Source organism: Dermacentor silvarum, chromosome 2, assembly GCF_013339745.2.
Source record: "Dermacentor silvarum isolate Dsil-2018 chromosome 2, BIME_Dsil_1.4, whole genome shotgun sequence".
NCBI classification, from domain to species: Eukaryota; Metazoa; Arthropoda; class Arachnida; order Ixodida; family Ixodidae; genus Dermacentor; species Dermacentor silvarum.
Genome location: NC_051155.1, coordinates 214,042,926 through 214,066,452, shown reverse-complemented (window position 1 = coordinate 214,066,452; position 23,527 = coordinate 214,042,926). Strand labels below are relative to the sequence as shown.

At 40.9% G+C, this 23,527-nt stretch overlaps 1 protein-coding gene across 1 annotated transcript; it reads right to left on the bottom strand.

Moving 5' to 3' along the window:
• Positions 1–4,158: 4,158 nt before the first annotated feature.
• Positions 4,159–23,179, bottom strand: LOC119442579 (peptidylglycine alpha-hydroxylating monooxygenase-like). The gene is made up of 10 exons (XM_037707501.2): positions 22,979–23,179; positions 21,143–21,200; positions 17,529–17,750; positions 16,885–16,968; positions 14,685–14,745; positions 14,392–14,456; positions 14,220–14,300; positions 12,979–13,106; positions 11,159–11,208; positions 4,159–9,602 (listed from the first exon to the last, which is right to left on the bottom strand). Exons 1-10 carry the CDS (start codon positions 23,096–23,098, stop codon positions 9,422–9,424), a joined length of 1,050 nt encoding a protein of 349 aa, XP_037563429.1. The 5' UTR covers positions 23,099–23,179; the 3' UTR covers positions 4,159–9,421.
• Between the last annotated feature and the right edge of the window lie 348 nt (positions 23,180–23,527).

Below are 23,527 nucleotides of genomic sequence, written 5' to 3'. Positions count from 1 at the left end.
ACAGACGATGCGCTCCAGGCCTTCACGCCGTAACATATAATGTGCTTGGGGTTCATGACCTCTTCCCCTTCAATGAGGCACCGTATCCACGTTTCTGAGACGTCTATGTGGCGTGACAGTGACTGTGAATAAGGTAGAGCCAACTTCAAGCGCTAAGCAAAATATGAGTACGGTTGATCGTTATCGGGTAAAACCTGATTTCATCCGATTTTTATGCCCCTAACATATTTCAGGGGAAGCAGGTTAAACCCGATCTCTCCCCTAATTCCAAAACCACATACCAACCTTTTTTTAGATGCGAGACCATCTTATGCTCGGGGCAGTGCCCGTTCTGCGGCGTCCGCACCCATACTGCGCATGCGCAACTCTCCCTCATTCTCCTCTCCTATGCAGGTGTGCGCTCTCCTCTCCCCCTCTCCGCCACAGGTGCGGCGCAGCAAATCATTGCATATAACTCTCTCTCTAAGGGTACGCCGATAGGCGGCGAAAGTGTTGCAGCACAGTATAAAGTGCGCGTTCGCTGTGCTTCCATCATTCTCTCTCTGTGCAACGATGTGCGAAACGCCATGAACAACATCAACGTCGGCGCTAGTTGCAGCGGCAGCGCCACCGCCGCGGAGCAGAGGAAGGCTCGGGAAGCCGAACGTAAACGTCAGCGTCTGCAAGCGGACCCCGAACTTCGGGATCGTCTTCAAGATACCGTGCACCGACACTAGGAATCACGTAGGATCTCTAAATAAAGACGCAACAACCCCGTACAAACGTCTCCTCTCTTCTCAATACATTCTCTCACTCTAACTTTCATTGGGTTGTGTTGCCAAGTGAAACGAAATGGAAACTCGATGCGCACCCCCTGCGATGCTTTCGCATCCCACCATGGTTGTCCGTAGGGTGAGATGATGTGATTTTTCTTTTTTTTAACACTGCACGAAGTTTGCAGTGCACACACGCTAGCTACCCTGCCTCGGGACAACGAAGTTAGATCCTGGTGGCTTAAGTGAACTTCAGTGACCTATAGTTCATTTCACAAACTGTGCACAGCACGGTGGACGCTGCACGGCTCTCAACCAACCGCCTAACGAGCGCACCTAACTGAGTTAGTAATTGACTGACATTGTTGCACTGACATTGTTGTGCCTAGCTAATGGAAGCTGTGAGGTCGAGAGAACTTTCCTTCAGCTGAGGTACGTTCCAAGATAGGAGATAATGTTTATAATGTATGTTAACAAGTAAGTGTAAAAAATCGATGACCAGCTTCTTGTGAATAAAATGTTTAATTTCCTTGAAGTTATCAATGCTCTTTACTGTCATTATTACTTATTAATTTCCAAACAAACACCGAACTTCGGAGTATTTGCTAGAAAACCCTGATGTCCCTGATCACCAGCTTGAAACAGATGCTAAGTTTTAACGCGTGAGCGTTAATACCCTCTGGTAAAAAATTAAAAAAAAACGAGTGTAATGTATTACTGAGTACATTTGTAAATTTAACCCGAAAAACCCTGAATTTCAGAATGGTTTCACAAAAAAACCCTATTTTTTCCCGATTATCAGCTTGAAAAATAGCACCTGATTTTTACCAGCAAATTCAAGATATAAAACCCGAAAACGAACAACCCTAAATATGAGCTGACATGAAGGATGCATATGTGCTCAGGGGTTCCTATATTCTCTGCGGGCGCCATACTGAGTCGCCTCGCGGGCCGGCCCCCTATAGGCGATGGAACTTGCGAATATAGTTCAATCGTAGTGCCATCGATGTTTTTGGCTTTATAGGAAAGCATGCGCTGTACCGCTGCTTGACCACTCTTCCATATTCTAGTATGCTAGAGCTACAAAGCGCGCTTCTACTACACGCTTCTTGTTGGTTTCTTCTGTGTTTCATCGTGGTTTTGAAGTGCGCTGGCATATTAAATTATTCCACCAAAATTCAGATTGGCCTGCTCCAAACTACTCCAAAATGACTTTGGGCAGTCCCACCCCTGTTGTTAAACAAATAAAACAATGTTTACCATAGAACACTGAAAGGTGTTTGCTTGTCCAAAATACATTATTCATTAATGTCTACTCACATTAAATACGAGTGAACAAAAACAATCAAAATTATGCAATCTTTGCTTTACATTCAAGTTTATCGGCCTACCAGTACTGTTCATGATTGATATGATTGCACAATAGAAAGTGCATTTTAAATGCTGTTGTTGTAAAGAATGAACGATTGTGACAGACAAAACACCACTAGCCAAACACGTCTTCCCAGATGTTGTGGCTTCCGAGGAAGACTCCAATCTGACGTCACCAGTTAGTGATAATCCCATGCATATATAACAGCAAAGCAATGCCAGCTTTCCCTTTAGGTAACTATAAGTAACTCCATGGGGCTAGCTAAGTCTGTGCAACAGGATTCTGTAATTAGAAATGCCAGAATCTCTTGCTAGATCCAAACTTATTACAGATTCAAGATCACACGTACTTATTCTCATTAGATGACAAATGCATTTGACGAACTTGAGACAATACATATTACTTTGGATGTTGGAAATGTTGCTAACATTTGTGCTCTTACCATCACAAGTGTTCCGATTGTCACAGTCTTGTAGTCTGCCAATTGACCTATTGATTCTCGTAACTAATCAATCAGCCTGACTTTAACAGGACGCAAACAGCGAGAGAACATGGTCTGCAAATTGTAGGCATCCCCTAAATGCACTGGCTTTGTCTCATCATAACAATTCATGCGCACCACATAACAGCAGCAGCTTTGCAGCAAAGCACATTGTTCTAGGAAATACATGCCTAATGAAATAATTTTATTACTAAACAGCTTGCATATTTATACTTGCACATCTAAAAATTTTTTTTTAAATGTGCAACAATCTGTTGAGACTGATTTTGCTCCAAGATTGCATGTGTGTAACCCATTCTATACATGCGGGGACAAAATATTGCACGATCTGCAAGCATGTACCGAACTGCATTCTTGCACTCCCTGACAAGGCAGGTGCCTGGTTTTGACACATGGCTTTGCACATGCACATTCATTCATGCGTGTGTGCCTGCCAATACACCCATTTCTGGCCAGCTTGCCATCAAATTATGCCACGAGAGCAGTGGCTAGTGGAACGTGCAATGCATTTTCACAAGTCATTACGGCTGAAACAGACACCGCTGTCCTAGCATTATCTTTTGCACTCACCATGATTCTGACAGCAGGCACACAAGCATGAACGGATACACATGTGCAATGTTATGCTTTGACACCAGGTGCGCGCTTTGTTGCAGTTCAGCATACGCTTGCACATTCCATAAAATTTTGTTCCTGCCTGTACAATATGTTTGTGTAGAGTTTCCTGGTTCATCCATTAGAGGTTGAAAAAAAAAAGAAAGAGAACAAATTGTTTTCAACTCTAGCACTCGGGAAAGTGACTTCAACATAAATTCAAGACTGGCATAATTGCCGCTACTGCTGCTTTTTTTTTTTTTTTTTTTTTTGTAGTAATGAATTTGTTTTCTTGACTCCAGACAAATAATGCAACAATTAGCAGCAGGCAGGCTCTGCAGAGATATCATGATGCCAGTCTGCTTTTATTGCTGTATTTGCGGTTTTGACTGGCGAGATGATGTAGATATTTGTATTTCATTTCTGCACTGAGAGGCAAGTAGCACATGCTAAATTTCATATTTTACAAGACAGATGCAGAGTGCAATATCCATGAGCGAGAATAGGCAGGCAAACAGACAGTTTTAGAATTTTAGAGCTCGGAAAGAAGTTATTCAAGTACCCAGTATCACCATACATTAATTGAAAATTGAATGCATGCTAAGTGGGACACTACTTACTACCAGAGTTGTCCACACTTCTGGCATTGCTGTGGCTGCCAATGCACATAGTGAATACATTTAGCCACTGACCAATTAAACTTCGGCTCACTTTTCATGGTGCAGGTGTGCTGTCACTCACTGGGTGCCTGTTTATCTGGCAGATTGGCAGGATTTCTCCAAAAGAGATTTTTTTTTTTTTTTCAAGCAACGATTGAGATAAGCAGAGATAATCACTAAAGTTCGAACCTAGTCTCCCAGCAAGTTTGATTATATTACCCAAATAAGCTGCAGTATGTTTGAAGCGCTTTACCATATTACAGGCATGAAAACAATGACGACAGTGCAACGAATAAGATTTATTACTGCTTATACTCTTGACATCAATTTAACAGCATAGGGAAACGGGCACTAGTCACACATATGTACAACATGCACAGGTCAGTTCTTAGTTACGGCTAAACACTAAGAACAAGAGCTGTCAGTTCTGTAGTATTTTTACACATCAAGGTTGTCAATGACCAGGAAGAAATAACACTTTGTAATACGAACACTTGAATCACGAAGCTTCTTGGAATGTATGTACTAGAGATAATAGGCACAATGAGTGTTCCTATGTTCTCAAAATGCCACACAGTTAATTATTAAGATCACAGGGACAACATGGTAAGTGCATTGCTACCAGCATCAAAGGGCTTAGTGAACCAGAACAGGTATGCCCGTCTTGTTTTTGGTCACACTCCGAACAACTGTTAGATGTATGAATCAAAACCTCACATACTTACGCAAGCCTTTTGTTCAACCATGCAAAAGACTTTGCTACAGAGCATCTGTGCTGCTGCTGGACTTAAAAGTCTGATCACAGCTTGTCAGCTGAATGTCACTGCTTAGTTTGTTTGCAGAACAGCTGTAACACTGGCTGTAACCAGTGCTCTGGAGTGTGTGATAGTAAACATCTTCATTGGTCCCCTCTCCATCTAGACACTTCTGTTCAAAATGTAAAATTTTAAGAACTCATTAGAAATAAAATTTACCGGTACCATGCAAAAAAATGTAGAACACCAACTTGACACTGCCACTCAGCATCACAACAGGCCACATAGCCTTGGTGTCATCAGACGAAAACAAAGCTCCAGCAGCAGTTGTGCAACATCAGTTCTCGTATGTACAGCCTTTGTCAAAAGTATATGGGCTACTCATGTCTTCACCATAGTAGTGTCATTTGGATGTGTGCTGCAGAACCTGTGCCACTCCTGACTCTGCAGACCTCTTGATGGGGAGTAGGATAGCTCTTTTCATTCCCCAGGGCATTGGAACTTTTGGCATAGTGCAGAAACACTTTTAAACAGCCTGTAGTCAGCATGGCAGTTCACAAGCAATGTAGCCCATTTACTTTTAAAAGACGGTACTTCAATGTCAGTTAAGTACATTAGAATATATTCAATGACTAGCACATAAGAATAAAACAGTGTGCAACCAAGACCGTAGAAAGCAATTACGTATCATAAGAATAAGATGTGTTGTAACAGGGCACCAAGAAATACCTCAGCTGTAGAGATTGCAAGCATGTTGATTGATGTGTGTTTTCTGGGGGGAGAGTAAGGGGAGACACACTACATGCATAATGAAAGCCGTACACATCCCAACAATGATGTGCCAAGATCTTTATATTCCCCAAGGTCATATAGTAACATTCTATGACTGTCAATGTAATAGTTGTTCAGGTGTGCTTTCCTCATTCAGACATGAGGCAAAAACAATACAACTTGCTAGAAAGGTTCGCCTAACTTTGGGCTTACCAAATTGTTTTTCATTCTTTTGTGGTTGCTAAGTATGGAATATTAAACATGAAACTACATTTTGCTTAAGGAATGGAGCCAACTCTTTAAGCTTTCAGCAGTATAAAATTTGTAGTATCTCACTGTGACACATTCGTGTGAGGAATTAACAGCATTTTGACAGCGAGTTTCTGCGGTCATCGAGTGAGATGTGTTCGTGTTTGCTTGTGTGCCTGTGACGCCATGCTTGTTCATTGAGTTAATATGCCTATGTTTACAAGTTAATACGGCCGATAAAACTACTATGCTTTAACATCACCGGTGAGGCTAAGCCTCAATGACTGCATTTCATTTGTAGACAGAGCATGATACTACGCATGCCTGTTAAGTGGTTTATAAGCCTTGTAGCAATTAAGGCTAACCATGAAGGGTTGTCATGTTGGGAAATAAAAAATAAAAAAATTCGTATGCATCCAGATCTTACTTCGAGGCAGTTTACTGTGCTGTAATTTTGCATACAGTGCAATAGCAACTGTGCGCACTGACAAGCCACAAAATGAGCTTTTCATAAAGCTTGCAAGCTCATTCCAAAAAGACTTAGCAGTCACTTCACCTATCTTTCAAAAAAAGGAAACACATGGGAGAACCTGCCGCAAAATAACAATCTTCGGCGTGTCTTACAAGAAACATAGACGGGATTTCTTTTACTCAGGAAAAATTAAGAGCCAGCTAAAGGCAAACATTCTGAGGTATTTCATAGCAGGTACAGAAGCAAGGGTACCAGACAGGAAGAAATGCTCAGGAAGAGGAAGGACAGATCACAACATCTCTTACATGCAATTACCTGTAAGCGTGATGCGGTTTGCTTACCTGCGTTTTACCTTGCTTCAATAGCATCTTGCATCGTCTCACAACAGCTACATTGCTGCAAAGTGCTTGAACAAACTCCTTGAATTTTGTGGCCTGATTGTCATATCCGAAACATTTAAAATTGTAGCCCTGCTGCTTTATTGCCTGTGCTAGCGTAACCAATACGGTGGTAGACTGCAGCAGGAACGCATACAAGTTACTTGATTTTAGAAATTGTTCACAAGGGTTTCACAACCCAAAGCTGTGCCTGGACTGTGAGGAGTGCCATCACAGAACACTTCGCATCAATTCTGGCCACATGAGTTTCCTTAATGCTCACTAAAATTTTGGCACACATTCTTTGTGCATTCCATTTCATCACAATGCAGCTGCCATGGCTAGGAATCAAACCTCCAACCTTCTTACTACAGAACTAGATCACCGGTGTAAATGAAGATTGCACAGTTAGCCATAACTGCAGTACCATGCCATAATACTGTAGGGGCTATGCTTCATTTCCAAGTCAAGTTTGCAATGAAAATCATGTTTTGATGAGTCAAAGTTATACAAGGAATTGAAATGAAGCATATAGCCATTTGTTATAATATTCCTTCCTCTACACTGCTGAGGATACTTATTTCAAGCAATCAGGCTCATGACAGGAAAGAACTTGCCAAAATGCACAAAATAAGTCTTCACACTATATCACTTATATGGTCATGTATTAAAAGTGATCAATGTCAAACCTAGTAACTTAGCAGTACTATTTAGCGCACACAAATCCTATTGCACTACAACCCAACCACTTTTTTTTTTTTTTTTGCACGTGCCATCAGCATAAATTCAAATGTGAAGTTGGAATATCGCTGGATGCTGCTTTTTGTTTTCAAACTCGCCTGCCTCCATAATAAAATCATTCAGGCTCACGTCATGTAGCTTGGGGACTACACTGTGTTTAGAAATAGGCCCTACAGCAATTGCACATCACACAGTGAGGAGTAATTGCATGTACATCTGTTCTGATCCAGTTTCGTCCAGTTCATCTTGATGGATTTTTAATCTATGATGCCAGTACAATCAGCTTATTCACAATGTAGAAGTGTATAGTAGCATGGAGCAGGGAACCAGGACAACTAAAGATAAAGCTTTCATCTTACAAAGCACAAAGCCCTTCACCATCCTGCTTCTTGTTTTTTGCTATACACCTCTGCAACAAGAATAGAATACCACCTCACCCAATCTGCCACCCTACTCAGCTCATTCACCCTTTTCGCATCTCCTGTCCGCCTGTCCTTTTAATGCGAATCATTCTTGTTGAGTGTGGCACAGTTTTTCCTGCCACCTGTCTAATCGTTTTTGTCTAACTTCTTTTAGAGCACTTTTCAATTAATAAAAAATCCTTTAAAATTTCTCTGGTGGTGGGCAGAATTTAAGCCGTGTAAGACTAGTTCTTCACCCATGTCAAATGGGGTTCTGAAGCACAACAGCCCAACACTTAATGCGCTGCACCATGAGTGCCTCACCCCAAGAAACTTATCACCACTGCCAAGTTCGAGGAACATAAGCGTAAGCGCACCAACGCCGCTCATCATCGTTATGCGACTTGGACGCATGAGGCTCGCATTGCCCTACTGGAACGAAAACGGATCACAGAATGTGAACGTTGCGCCACACAAACGGAGCAAATGAAGTTACTTCAATGTAATAAAACATTTCATTTTCAACAACCACTGTGACATTCCCGCTGCCCATACCATCTGCTCGCACACATGTTACTACTGAGGTCGCCGTTCCACTCCAGAAAATTGACACGATTCATGAGAACCCTTCTCAAGAAACAACAATGCTTCGCATCATGTCGTGCTCAACTGAGGTTTTGGCTGCCGCAATTTCTAGCTCAACATTTTGATTTTGGCAAAGCTGGTACTGCAGTCGTGCTGCAATTGCAACAGAATTTTGCAGTGGCTGCCATACACTGCAGGTTTGCATTTAAATTACACAGCCTGGTCTTCATTTGCACTGGTCACAAGTTTTTGCACAACTAAGATGATAGCAGTTCTCCCAAAAGAAGTATGTTGCATCGCATCACTAAGCTGGGTGAAAAAAAAAATCTATACATGCACCAATACCAAGATTCGCAACTGTTGCTTAGCTGTGCTCAGGCCTTTCTTGATGTACAAGTGTTCCTACCCAAAAGCAACAAGTGATGTTCCACATTAAATATGAGCACAGTGTTCAGAGTAAGATGAATAACGGAGGGTGACTTGAATAAACAAAGAGATTGTCTTTGTTGAAGACACTTGGAAACCTTACCCGTATATTTACACCAAGCCTGGACTCGAGTCTCCTTCTCAACTCCGTTAAGAGAACAGCAGTGCAGTCCCACGGCTAAAGCAGTCACCAAGCTTTAACAACTTTTCTCAAGAATCACTGCGACAGAGTTAATCGAAAACTGTCCCCTATTCCATTTCCATCATGTTGACATAAATGTGCCCAATTATGAAATCATTGTTCAGGAATCGTTGAAGAGTGCCTGCGAGGCACAACGGCTGCACCAGCCAAGGGCACACTCTAGCCTCCCACTTGGTGGATTTGAGGAAGAAACTCAAGTCTAGGCTCGTTTGCGAATAAGGGAGTTAATGCTGTAACAACTAAAAAAATAAAAAAAAGAAGAGAAAAAGAAAGCGCTCTTGTAGCACAAGTGCACTGATCTTCCATCTCGAGCATTGAAAGTTCGTCAAACATTGAGTTGATAAGCTGCCAGTGCTAGTGGCGGCACTACTGTGCAGATTTGTTCTCACAATTGAGACTCCTTGAACGCGCCATTTCTTACTGCTGCCAGCGTAAGTGGTGCTGGAGCCAAAGTTGGAGGTAAGAAATGATGTTCGGAAAGTCGGCAGATCATGGGGGGAAAATGGAGTCAAGAAGACTGGTCACACAGAAATCCCACTGGCTCATGCCAGGGTGCGAGACGGTTACTTGAGAGTGCTCGCATCTTTGTCAATTTCGGGAGTAAGTACATTAGCAAGAAGTGGGTCACGGCCCCAGTAGTAGACAGGCGGCCCATACGAAAAGCAGTCCTTTCTGTTGAGGATCTTGTCTCCATCCACATAGTACATCATGTAGAAGTTGCACATTTCGTCATTGCCTGTGGAGCTATATAAATAAAAGGGGGGAGGGGGGTAATTTAATTAGCTGATCATCTGGGCTCCCCCACCTAATACCATCTCTTCTTTTCTTTATGTGAAAGAAGTTTGCAGGGAACCACACACAAATTTGAACAGAATTCACTCCTGACGTTTTGTTCATGTTGCAAAATCAGCCTCAAAGTACTCTACACTGTACAGTGAAGCAGTGAAGTACATTGTGTGCTGTAGCAGTAAAGTGTTCTGCTATTTGCCAATGCTGTTGATCAGACTGGACATAAAGCCTCGTGAAAGTGCTATCACCACAACTAGGCTGATCTTGCAGTACAGTGTCTATGCTTCTGTAAGCTTTTAAGCCCCAAAATTACCGTATTTATCCGATTCTAATGCACAAGATATTTATATACATATAAAAAAAATGCCTGCACGTTACAATCTGATATGAAACTGAAACTGTATTTGCAGTGTTGGTGTGGCAACAGACTACCGTCAGAGTGAGCATCACCGCCACTGTCATCACTATTGTCGTCATAAGATGGTGATAGAATAAGTTATTGCTTAGATTGATGATGACAATGCGACACTTTCATAACAATTGGTCATTAACAAAAGAAATTTTACATGCTATGCTGGTGGCAACATAGCCATGTCATGTGTCCTTGTCATTCCTGAATGCTTGCAGGACAAACAAGTGAAGTGGTTAGTCAAGACATGGGGCACCATCCCATTCGGGGTCATAGTCGATTTGTTCCAAGAAACGTAGAATAAAAAATGCAATGGACTGCACTGAGGATGCCATGTTGTGGTTCATAGACAACGATAAAGAGTGATAGTGATGATGATGGGCATCAACTGTAAATAAATGTTTGCCCATGACAGCAAATCCTGTAAACTTCACATATGCCAGCAAAAATAGTATACGTGCGACTTGCCCATTATCAAGATCTGGTCTACATTAGATTTAGGGGCCTGATGGAATCAGATAACTACCACACATCATTGGCAGCAAGAATAGCACTGTCAGAAGGCTTTATGTATAGTGCAGCTATGAATGCTTTCGTGTAGAAACTTTTGTGACAGATAATTGGCACTGTATTCATTGATATACTAAAAAGTGAAAATTGCAGCACTAACACACAACTGCATGAAGAATTTAGCAAGTTATTATACTGCTTCAATTCATTCAAGGTTCTTGTAATCTGCATTAAACGTAGCTCCACATTAATGGGTTGGCCTACCTCTTATTGTACAGCTGACATCTGATAAAAACACTAGCAAAAGCTCACATGCACATTCTCAGATACTTGTGTGTATTCCAACAAATTCATTAAAAAAGAAAACGAAACTCTAATCAGCCGTTAAATCAGCTTGGCAGCAAATGCTTCCAAGCGTTACATGAGTGACAACAACACAACTGAACTTAAGCTATACACTTTTACTCTTAAGAAACCTCTTTCTAGAGGTATAATAAACATGAATGTCACTCAAATAGTTCTATATACCTTGCACTAATTTTGGCATGTTAACGCACAAAACAAAAAACTAAAACCATGCTTAGCTACTTACCCAACATAAGTGGCTCTGTTCCTAAAGTTGTACATTGTGCAACGGGCAGCCTAAACAAGAACAAACAAGACATTCAACATTAGAAATCATGACCCTAGTGCACTCAGTAGAAAAGCAATTGCTCTTAACAGATCGATTGCACCGACAACATTTTGCTTGAATAAAAATCATTTCTGCACTGAACTAGAATGGAAAGTTGGGCAAGTTGGCGATATTCACTTTGATAATCACAGCATGAGAATACCGCGACTAAGGGAAGAAGCACAGCTCTTGTGCTGAGCCCTTTCCTAGCTTTTGTCCTGGTTTTCCTGCTATTATTATTAAAATAAATCATTTTGCACTGAAAAAAAAAAGAATGTTAATGTTAAAAAGATAAAAAGTAGCACCACAACAGCACCATAACAGAATACAATCGCATACCAAATTATGAACTTATTATGCGACCCTTTATTCTACTATACTCGCGGACAACTATCTGTGCCACTGAAGGGAAATCTACAGAGGAGGAGCTTCTGCACAGTGTTGCTGCACCAAGTAGTCCAGCGCTAGTGTTACAGCACTTTTGGTTTCTTGGAGCAGACACTGAATCAGCGTAGCTTATCCCTGCGACGGTTTCGTATTTGCTCAAACACTAAAGAGAAAATCAGAAAAATAAGTCGCATCTAATACTTCATGGTGCATTTCGTGTTAAAAAAATGTGATGTTTTCTCTTCCCCAGCTTACACTGACGCATATGAGAATGTGGGAATTTTTTAAAGTGTGTTCTTGCTGGCAAGTGCTTTGGCTTCGTAGCTTCTGCTTCATTGCCACAAATGTTGTCCGCGTGTCTAATTAGCTCTGTGGTGAGTAAAATGACATACCAGAGCCATAAAAGCCTGAATGCATTTTCACGTCCAAAATATCTCTGCTCCAATCTCCCAATTCCCTCACTATCATTCGGTCAGGCTTGATGCTTTTGTGTGTTCACGGTGCCCACATTTCTAAGTGCTTTAATAATGTACAAGCATATAAAAATAACTTGTCAACCCAGGGTCAGCACCACAGTCAGGACTACTTCCAACAGATCAGGCAGACATTTCAAGTGTCAATTTCCAAGGATTTTGTTAAGACAAATACATAAAAAGCTACACTTCAAAAAAAGCTGAACGTAAGTTATAAGTGCTCAAGGAAGGAAATGAATACTGGAGCAACAATGAGGCATTTCTAGCAGCTCCACAAGGAGCACATTTGCAAATAAAAAACAAATGCCTATCCATTCTACATGAATGCTAGTGCATAATAATGTTGAAGAGAACGGCAGATACCTGGTCCTCAATTAAGAGCCTGAGAAAGCACTGGCGTGCTTCCTAAAAATGAGACAGGCAGCAAGAAAGGCCACCGCTCGAGTAACTGCCTTCGTGGTTTAAGTAAAGATGGTGAATATCAAACCTCCTGATAACTGTGTGACCTGCTGGATCGAGAATCTCAATATGTCAATTTACGTGAGGGCATTAAGTTACCAGCTAGTCATCACTAAGTTCTCAGTGAAGGATGCAGAAAGCTCTGAACCCATATGTTGGTCAACTCTGCCAGCAATCTTCCAAGTGATTCCATAAACATCAGCCTGTTTGACCATCAAAGACAAGAAGGATTTTGCTGCAAAAATTACGAAATGTAAAATGGACTACTGTAAAACTTCCAACACCACACAAATGCACACATCAATAGTTCTCACTAAGCATGCTGACATATAGGACAATATTTATTTTCCTCCGGCTGACAACTGTAATCAATAGGGTTAAATCGCACATCACTAGCAACATTGACAAAATGAAACTTACCAGGATGTCACCCTTGGTGACCTTGATGCCCTTGTTGGCAGGGTAGAACATCTGCGGTTGCAATGGGTCGTGCTTGCCAATGTTAGTCCACTGGCCATTTCTAACAACATAGCCACTAACAGCCTTGCCTGCAAAGTGCAATTGGTCAGCTTATAAACTGGTGACATAAATACTTGGATAAATGCAGAACAATACAAAAGTGCTGTTTGCCAGCAACTCTCTTTGTTCAATTCATGTTCTACCAAACAAAGTGTAACAAGGTATCTATCTTCTTGTAATCTACCCTGCAAAAGTAAAAGTAAACAGCCAGCCTTCTCAACCATGTACTACTAACAATATGACAATGCAGGTTCTCAAGCAAACATTAACCCTTTGAATGACACATGTCTGCACGCTGACCCAGAATTAATCATTTTACTATAGGTAGTAAAAAATGTATTCCCAGCAACATCTTCCTTACTTTACGTACAAAATGTACAAAATGCCCAATCAAGCACAGACAAATGAAAAATATATTTTTGGCAACTACAGACTTTTCTGTTCTCAGAAGCCACTAAGCAAAAAGAGGTCAGGGCAGCTTAAAAGGACACTGAAGAACGTAAATCAATTTATAAAGTATTACTTCAAAACTCAATTTTGCAATAAGAGACTGATTAAATATAGAAGAGAAAATGAAAAACAAACTTCAAGTTCTTAATTTTGCATCAAAGCCTCAGCACTGGTATGCCAGAGCAACATCATGAATTTAAAAGTAAATTCTTGTACTCTGGCTGCTGTGACACAGTAAATGTTCTCAAAACTCACCCAGTTTGATCTTTGGCTCTTTTACAACACAGTGTTGTCTATATTGACTGATAAATAATTAACTAGGCCTGAGCACACATCAAAATCCACATCAAGGCGAGCTGGTACAGGAACTTTCAAGACGGTTTCGCCACCCGTTTTTGCATCTTTCCTGGCTTTAAAATCTCCTGCCCTGGTTAAGAGTGTTTTTTCTTTTTTTGATATTGTAGAAGCATAATTTGCTAATACAATTCAACTTACTTTTCTTTTTAATGTCGCTCAAATAATCTTTACTACTGATGCAACATTATGATAACGAATAATCATAAGCGCTCAACTTGTGCTGCGAAAACATATGCAGTCATTGGCATTAAAGTATAAAAGACTAAGCTGCACCACACAGGCCACAGGCCCTGCTCGTACCCCATCAAAAACTACAGAAAAATCAATCCACCTACCGAGTTTGTGCGTATGGGTCCTGAATGCAAATGGATAGAGGGTCAAGTTCTCGTCGATGAGGCAGGCAGCCTCAAAGTGTTCTGCACACACACAAAAATGGAGAAAGCGAGGTGCATCACAGCTTTGCAGCAGGCACTCAATGCCACCAAGCTTGCAAGATTGATGTCTTACCCGTTTGGTGTGAACGAATCATGCCTCCTGTTCCCAGAAGGTAAATACCAGCTCGTCGTTTCACACTAAAAGCAAGAACAGCAACACAGGGTCAAAGGCGAGAAATAGGAGTAAAAAGAAGAAATATGGGTGATCACTTAAGCTGAATGCAGTCACAATGCATTACAAAGGGCCTCGCTCTCACTGCCCACTGGTGGCACGAAACGCGCCAGCCACCATGCAGGCCGATTATCGTGTTTGAATCGATGAGCACTGTACAACCACCAGAAAGGTCACAAAATGCAATTACTCACAGCTGTGTATTTCCAGGCAACACAGAGAGGACAATACCAGACATGTCTGTCTTGTGTGGGTCTGCCAAGAATAAAAGGGCATTAGAAATTTCAAAGATAATGCAAAAAAGTGTATAAGAAGCATTGCACATGTCTGTTGATGAGCAATTGAGAATTGTAGGTGGGATTAAGTTTGGCCTTAAGTGGCTGCTAGATTAGTACTGCAACGAATCTGTTGAAGAGACCTGTGTACCTTGCTCTAAGTATTTTTGTAGAAAAGACAGCAGTAACACAGAATGCGCTAACCCATCATGATATGTGTATAGAGTAACAACTGGCTGTGACTACAACTACTTGTAATTACAATGGCAGCAGCACAGCACATGACAGTCATGAAAGAAACACACCATGATTTGGTGTGCACAGTAGTCTTTCCCCAAACATGTTCTTCATGCACGAGTCTGACCAATGCAGAAGTCAGCATTTTCTAGGAACTTAAAGCAATCTTGCCAAACATATGCATGAATGCCAGTAACTACACAAGCATCAGCGGCATTACATGGCGATAATTTTCTGGCGGCAGTTTCATGGACATTAAAGTGGCCGTGCATCACTTTTTGAACACTGGAAATAAAGCTATCTTCTTGCTACAAGATGTCATGAACACTTAAGCTGGATATCATTTTTGAAAATGTAGCCAAAGAACCTACAATTTCATTTAAAGGACTGCATGTACTTTCCCTTAACTTGTTGAAATCCCTACCCTTTTTTGTGTCTATTGTGATGGTCAACAAAACACGATGGCTGTTGGAAAAATTTTTATACTTGTCCAGACTAATTCATGTTCCTGGCAGGAACAAGAACATCCCCCCATATGCTATCAATGTTCGATGAGAGTTTGCTAAACCAAAATTATAAATGTCTACTGTCTCAAAAAGTGCAATAAACAACTTCAGTTTTTGAATTTCCGGTCTTGAGTGACCGTCATCTGCTCAAGTTGTTGCGACTTCTCCAACGCATACAAAAATGTTTTCACTAAATATAGCCCTGTCATCTATCCTGCATGACAAGCGCCATTGTCTCCTGTGGGTACCTGTGAACCAAGTGCAATAGGGATCTTCTCTAAAGAAAAAGCCGCTGTCATCCCCACAGGATGTTCGTTATTAGTAAGAATTTTTACGTGCTTCACTGGGCTATATTTCTGTTGATGATTAAGCAAGGCAAAGGTAAAAATTTTCAAGGTGCAATGTGGTGTGTTGACCATCACACTTAGTGATAGTAAGCATGCACATTATTTAGAATGAGCCAGAATGTGCTGGCAGCAGGTGACAAAGTCTGACAAAACGGTGAAACTTTATAACTGGTAAAGTAGTGGTGCCATCTGGTGGCAAAAAACGGTACCGCTGTACCATTATCATGGCTTATTGGACAGTGCAGCGCAGCGCTAGGTCTCTGTCACACCACCACTTCACCTCGGAGGCACTTCCGAAACCAAAGTTCAGCACCAACTGAAGGGTGCGAAACCACGGGCATCCCTTTATGTTCAAAGCACTGACACGTCACCCAGCACAGAGGGAACGCCATAAAAGAGTGGAAGGTAACAAAGGCAAGGCAGGGGCAACATTTGATTATCAATAATCACGCTCATGAAAGGGACAATAAAAAAAACTTTCTATTCAGAAAGCTTTACATGTTATGTCCTTTAATGCAAAATAAACTCTGCACCTTTCTCAAAAAGAGTTGCAGGGCACCTTCTGATATGAGATGAATAATGTACAAGCTCAATTTCAGCAAAGAAGCTCTGCTAAACATCACCTGAAACAAGAAGGAATTTTTTGTAGTGTCTCAGGTCAGTTAGGTCAACATCCTGCTGCATGGGCAAGTTTAATGACATTGCACACCTGGTGCTTGAACTACAAATGCAATCACGTGACAGCATACAAATGACATTTAGATTTAAGGCATTATGCATTTAATTTGATTTGCTCATGCTATTTGATCCATCTTTACTAATGTCTTCGACATGCCCGCTTGCTTCTCATAATGTTCAAATAATGATGAATACAATTTATTCCTTTTATACCCACTCGCATTTCTTGTAATATGCTTGCTATGTGTGTGGCCCTTTCTGCAATAATCTCCATTGGGATGAGCAGTATGCACAAAATAAATGAAATAAATAAAATAAAATTAAGTCATTCTCCATGCTGTTTCTACTCACCAAGGAAAGCAGTAGTGTCAGCATAGTGAACTTGAAGCACCAAATATTTGATGCCACTATTGCCACCAATCTTGAAGCCCACACCTGAAATAAAAATAGCATAAGCATGAGAGCGGGTACTGTATTCTTGGTCACCTTTTTCATCGTGAATGTGTGCACTTGTGCGTGTTTGTGCTGGCTTTACATTTGGCTTTCACAATTTTAATGGAAACCTGTGAGTCATAGATAAATTGGCACAGAGTGAAGCGAAATAATAATGAAGACCAAGGGACTCAACATTCTGTCTATTACAATCACACGAAGTCAACAGACAACGAAGCCAGGAAGACCACAGGGGAAATTAACTTATTTTTAATTGAAATGTAGAAATAATAAGGAAAAGTGAAATGACAGTGGCTGAATAGGCAACATGATGCAAATGACAGCCGAACCCACATCTTCCGCATTACACGTGCAATGCTCTACATGTAATTGCTGGCCATCCTCCCGTACACTTTCTTGGGTATTCATGCGTGTGCACTATACCTGCCCCTGGGAGTGTTAGCCAGCGCCACTCACGGCCATGACCGTAGATGGCACTAGGAGGAAAAAAGAAGAAAGAATGGATCCACAATATTCCCCCTGTTTGAGTTAAACCAAGTTACCTTCAGGCAGTGAAAGGGGTGGAGCATCCCGAGCCCATGCGTAAATGATCTGAGGTCCTTTAGCACAAGTCGGCCCTTTGAAGAACTCTGAGTTGGAGTTGCTCATCTCTCCACAGTCCCACACTGCCCGTGGAGAATCCTGCTCACGGTAGCCCGGTTCCATACAGCCGTAGATTAGAATGTGGTGGGCCACGTGCATTGTTGCGTTAGGCCTGAATGCCACTGAAAAGCAGATAAAGAGATGTTGCATTGTTACACATTTCCCAAATCGGAAAATATCTTATATGGAGAAAGAGACTGATCCAGTTCAATTTTGATAAGAATGAATAAAAAAAAGTTAAAGATAGTATCTAGTTATTCAGTTCAGGACTGATTCCATATCCTGTATCATGTACTTTTATATGTTCGAACATTTCTTAAATTGAACTCATGATTGCTGTGGCTTTTCTATAAACTTCAAAAGCAATATAGATTGGTCAAGTCTAACGCCTGCCTGAGTTTCATGGTAGATTCAGCTATGCAGCAAGAGCACCGCATACGTACAGATGAGATGCCCTGACATAAGAATCGACACACAATATTCTTCAAGTGTGCTTGTGATAGTTTCTGCCCTCCGTATATTGCATTTCTGTGCTTTTCATTTATTTTTTGCAGTCTCCGTAGACATGATATGTGAATCTGTTTCAAGCCATCATCAGAAGTTTGCAAGCCTAGTTTTGCCACACATGGTGCAATTCCAAATTGATTGATTTTCCTTTTACCATTGTGGCACATATGTGAAATAAATGCTCCTGCCTCGTAGAGTGTCAATACAGTACTCTTAATTTCGAATTAGGTTTTATCCTGGTATTGAACATTCCTACTGCAATAGTATATCACCCCTACTCTGCGGAGGGAGTGCAGCTATAGGTCAGATAGGCCAAATGATCCTATTGAACCAATAGCACCATAACACCTAAAAGGCCAATGCATCTATAGGATCGATACATCTATTGGAGTCAATAATCACATAAGCTATTGGTTTTTCTCTTAGATTTGTTTGTTAGGGTATGCTTAACCTTCATGCACACTAAACTAAATATAACAGAATACTTGAATACTTTCTTGAATACTTTCACTTAATCTAGATGCAAATACACAAAGTGGTAAAACTTGTGATAAAATTCAAAATTTCAATTACAACTCTCATAAATTTCTCAAAAAGTTCAGATCTTAAGATGTAATTTTGCTTCAGGTGTCAACAAAACCCAGTTTAAGCACATTAAATGCCAGTATTTTTCTTCACTGATACTACGATCAGCAAATGATAGTGCTTATGTGTTGCCATATGCAAGATAGGACTTTACTTAATTGATGTCTGGATGCATTCACTCACACAGCAGAAATTTATTCATTATAACTAAATTATTCCACATTTAATACAACAAAAAGGGCAAGAACAGTCACCAGGGTTCTAAAGATCCAGCACAAAAATGAAATGCAGAAATAGTGCCAATATATAAGGCCTGAGGTAGAAGCCATGAACAGCACATAAAATGTCAATGCACCCATGAAATCAATAAACTAAGTAAAAAAAAAAAGTTTTTTTTCCCCCTGGAAAGCAAGGAAGCTATACATGTAAAATCTGGTGACCATGACACGCAGGTGTTCACATGATGAAACTGTGCTTAAAACAGCTGGGCAAATATTGAGATCACAGAAATTGAATTCATTAGTTCCGCAACAGGAAACAATCCACGTAGGTCGTTGCTCCTTCCTAGTTGGATGGGAGTACATTTATTTTTATGAAAAACCATATCAACATCTGTGAAAGTCATACTTTTTTTCATCACTATTTTGTTTTAAAAATTGTCGTAAAACATGACCTGATCTTTTGTATCCAAAGATTTATTCACAAAAGCTGATCTGCTTGTCCAATGCTACATATCACCCCTATCCATGCAACTATATAACCAAAATTTCAAGAAAAGTGGCATGTAACAGACATATGTCACCCATGGCATATTGTTTGCATTCGCCTTGAGCTAACAAGAATATTTTTGTGGTGAACTTAGGTAGCTAATTAGTTCATTTCAATTAAGCCCTTATTTAAGTAATAAATTAAGGCATAAGTTGTATTTTACAAAGTAGTAAATGTACAGATACACCTGATGCAATTGTTTCCATAATAGTCGCTCCATTTAAGGACAAGACACATAAATACCCTCACAAAATTTTAAATTTGTATATAAATGTGTAAAATACATCGAGAATAAGCATAATCAATGAAAAGAAAAAATGTTTTGCGGGAACTTTTTCAGTAATAGGCAGGCAACACCAGGCAGAACACTGGAAGTGGGCTGCACCCCAAGCCACCGGCTTCGTTTAGAACTTGAACCGACAGCTATCGTCATATGTAAACCATACGTTTACAGTGCACTTGCTTTACATTACGTGTGTGATACCAATGAAGCTGGAGATCTTGCACTGGTTCGTCTCCTCTGACCGTGCCCTCAAAAGAAAGCAAGTCCCTTGTCAAAAGAGAGTGACAGAAGAAAGGGGAAAAGGCAGGGAGATGGGATGGGAACATCCAATATGCTACCCTATGCTGGGGAGAGAGGAGAGGGGGAGCTAAAGTGACAGGAGAGTAGAGATAGATAAAGAAAGGGAGCACAGATACACAATCGCAGTCGGTGACTGTCACCGCATACTGTCACTGCACAGCACAGTAGCACTTGCAGCACTATAAGAATCTGTTCAGGCTACAGCCGCTTGCCATAAGTCTGCTTGCCCTTAAAAACTGCAACAATTCCCTCGTCGCCCTCCGCTGCGATGGCTTGTGATGTCGGCATTCTAAAACAAGTTCCTCTGTTAGAGGATCTTTGGTAAAGCGCGCTATCGCGATTGCGAGCGATCGTCTCTGTAAATTGTAGCGAGGACAGCCACAGAGAAGGTGTTGAAGAGTCTCCTCGCTACCACAGTCATCAAGTCGCATGCCTAACTTGTCCTTGTCCTGTGTTCCTGCTCCAATAGATGAAATGGTGCTTGGTGCCTGCCATTCAGTGTTGGACAAAGCCATTTATTTAGAAAAACGACAGTCAGTATGAAAACTTGGCAGGAAAAAGAAATTTTCTTTTTCCAATATAACACTTCTGTAAATTATTACTTCCAAGATATGAAGAAAACCTAGAAATTATGAAAACATCACATCATAAAATGTTTACTAGCTTACGCTGCCAAGCCTGTTATCAACAAATGATATCAACGTGGTGGCTGCAAAATGAGCAGACAGGAATATTCCACTCAGCGTTTGGTGTTAGCCTATCACTTATCAGTTATGACTTCACAGGTTCCTTCAGACTGACATACTCTGCAGTAGATTACTTCCTCTTCTTTGCCTGTTGAGACATGGATTTAGCTGCAAGATTTAGAATGCAAGAACTAAACGAGCATGAGCAGTTGCATGTGAAAATGGTTGCTGTGGTTCCTCGAGATAACATTTGTGCCATGCTCTGGCAGGTTTCAACTTGCAACTTGCAACTTGCAACAGATAGCTTGAGCATCTCCGGAACTATCACTGTAATTCACCATAAGTCTCCCTAGCTTAATGGTGAGAAACCCCTTTTCATACTCACCCACATACTTATGCTTGTTTGGTGTTATGTGGAATGCTGTACAGAGGTAGGTTTCATTCTGCATCAAAGATAAGAAAAATATATCGCATGTAGTGCCTTTCCTTCACATCTTGGTTTTTAAGAACACTCAAATGGCCCAAGTATTATTTTATTTTTGTCAAAAACCTATTTAGTTTCAGTTGAGATTTTACAGGGCTGAAGTGGTTCCAATAGGGTTTTTTTATACTTAGACCAAACTGACACAGCAAGATTATATTGAGAGGATAATAAATACAAGAAGTAACTAGCATGGTGCTTGAAAATATAGCATTTATGTGCAACCGTAAAAAGCATGTTGCCTGGCTCAGCAATTGATTTTCATATTTGAAAGCTACACCAGGGTGCCAGGGTGGAGGGCTTCATGTTAACAATCATGTTAACAATCACCTGCACTGCAGCAGCTTGGGTTATTGTTCAGAAACCATTTGGCACAGTCACTTCACACTGATCATAACACAATTATACACACAAAACTTTGTCAATGTGATTAATTTGGCTCACTTCGACATCATTCCTTTAATGAGTAGTTAGATTGTAGGATGTGGTTTTTATTGTCGCAAATTAAAGAGGAAATTACACAAATTGACAAGTTTATAACACTGCGGATGCAATTTGCTAAGCTTTAGTACAGCCAAAGGTGGAATGAGAAATTTTTTTAGTGCACTGTGTGTTAAGAGCTCTATACATACTTTGGCGAAAGCATGAAATGTGTGTTTGACAGTAGTGACATTAACAACTAACAGTGGGCTCAATAGATGTCCTGCTATAAAGCATGCACTGCCACATGGATTACGTTTTAGACAGCTCAAGGCTATATCGAGCCAATAAATGTTGCCAGTACAGTTCTGAACTCTTTATTCGAACTCTGGACAAGTGCGACTAGAACTGTACAATACAAATTGGTTATCGAACATCATATTTAAACTGTGTTCCATTTTGCAACGGAGTGAATAAAAATCAGACAGCTAGGAAATCTAACATCATGAGGTTAATGCGAAGATACGCCCCATCATAATAAAAATATGGTTGTTTCTGCTGACAGTGACAAAGCGGTCAAACACATATTAAAAAAAAAAAAGAAAAATGCTATAAAGATGTGCATACACAGATAAAAATATCGCTAGCATTTTTTACTATCATATTGCTGCTTACACCAAACAAAAACTATAAAAAAGAAAGAAAGGTAATCGGCAACAGGTATGTCCCGGTGCACTTTCGTTTCGTCCGGTCGGAATAGAACGTTTAATTACGATCGAAGCACTGACATTTATTCTGCTCTCTAGCTCTTATCATTACTTAAGCTTTGCGGTTGTTGCCCCTGTCAACTGTGATTAGTTCAAGTAAACGGCAGTGAAGTGGGGAAATAATGCCGGCAGGCGTACGATCAAGAAAGAATATGCATCAAAGGGCGTCAGAGATGTTCGTTATGTAACTCTTATGGAGGTCCAACCAAAGTCCAACAAAGCAGGTTCACAGAATACAAATTTGCGCACAACCGTCGAACATATTATTAGCCAAGGCCAACGGATAAAAGAAAAGCAACGTTGCAGCAGTTGTTGTTCAAAAAACTGATTAGATGGGAGCTTCACTACACGTAGCCATATGGATTTCCCGGCAAACGCGAGTATAAGCAGACATTTGCGATCTCTGTAGTCAGCGCCTAGCACAATCTCGTCCGCCGCTTAGAACAGATGAAAGACCACTGCCGTTTGCGGACCGCACGCCTTCCTGTCATATTCGGGCAAGCGTGACAACTGGGGCAACAGGAGGACACAAGAAACTAAACGGACATGTTACCTGCGTGGGTCGAACGTGAGGCATCAACAACGGGAACTGTGTTGCCGCCGATGCGCCCGCTGACATATACACAATTGTGACACATTGTAAGAGTAAAGAGCAAACAGAGACTCTTCCCATTTTCTTAGCGTTCTCGCAAACAGCTGGTGACCATGCAGATGTTAACAAGGGCCCACAGTATGGAGAACTGTGGAGAACGAAAGTAGGAGAGTGCAATGATGATGATGATAGTGATTGACGTCACGAAAGCGTTTGATGATTTTGTAGCTCATAATTAGGCTTAACTAGCGCTCTATTATCTGTGTCCAATGTTTCAGACAGAAATAAAAAAGGTTATTTCACTCGGCAGTGCTATACAACTCCCCAACGACAGATCTATTGGAATAAGAAATGTAAATCTCGAAGGACATGCTTTGGTACAGTAAAGAAGCCGAAAGCGATTGCAGAAGCTGGCAGAGTGACCATCTCGTGGCAGGGTGACCTCTATATAATGACGCCCTCTAAATTTAAAATGCGAATCTTAAAGGCTATGCTTTTGCTGGTTGAATG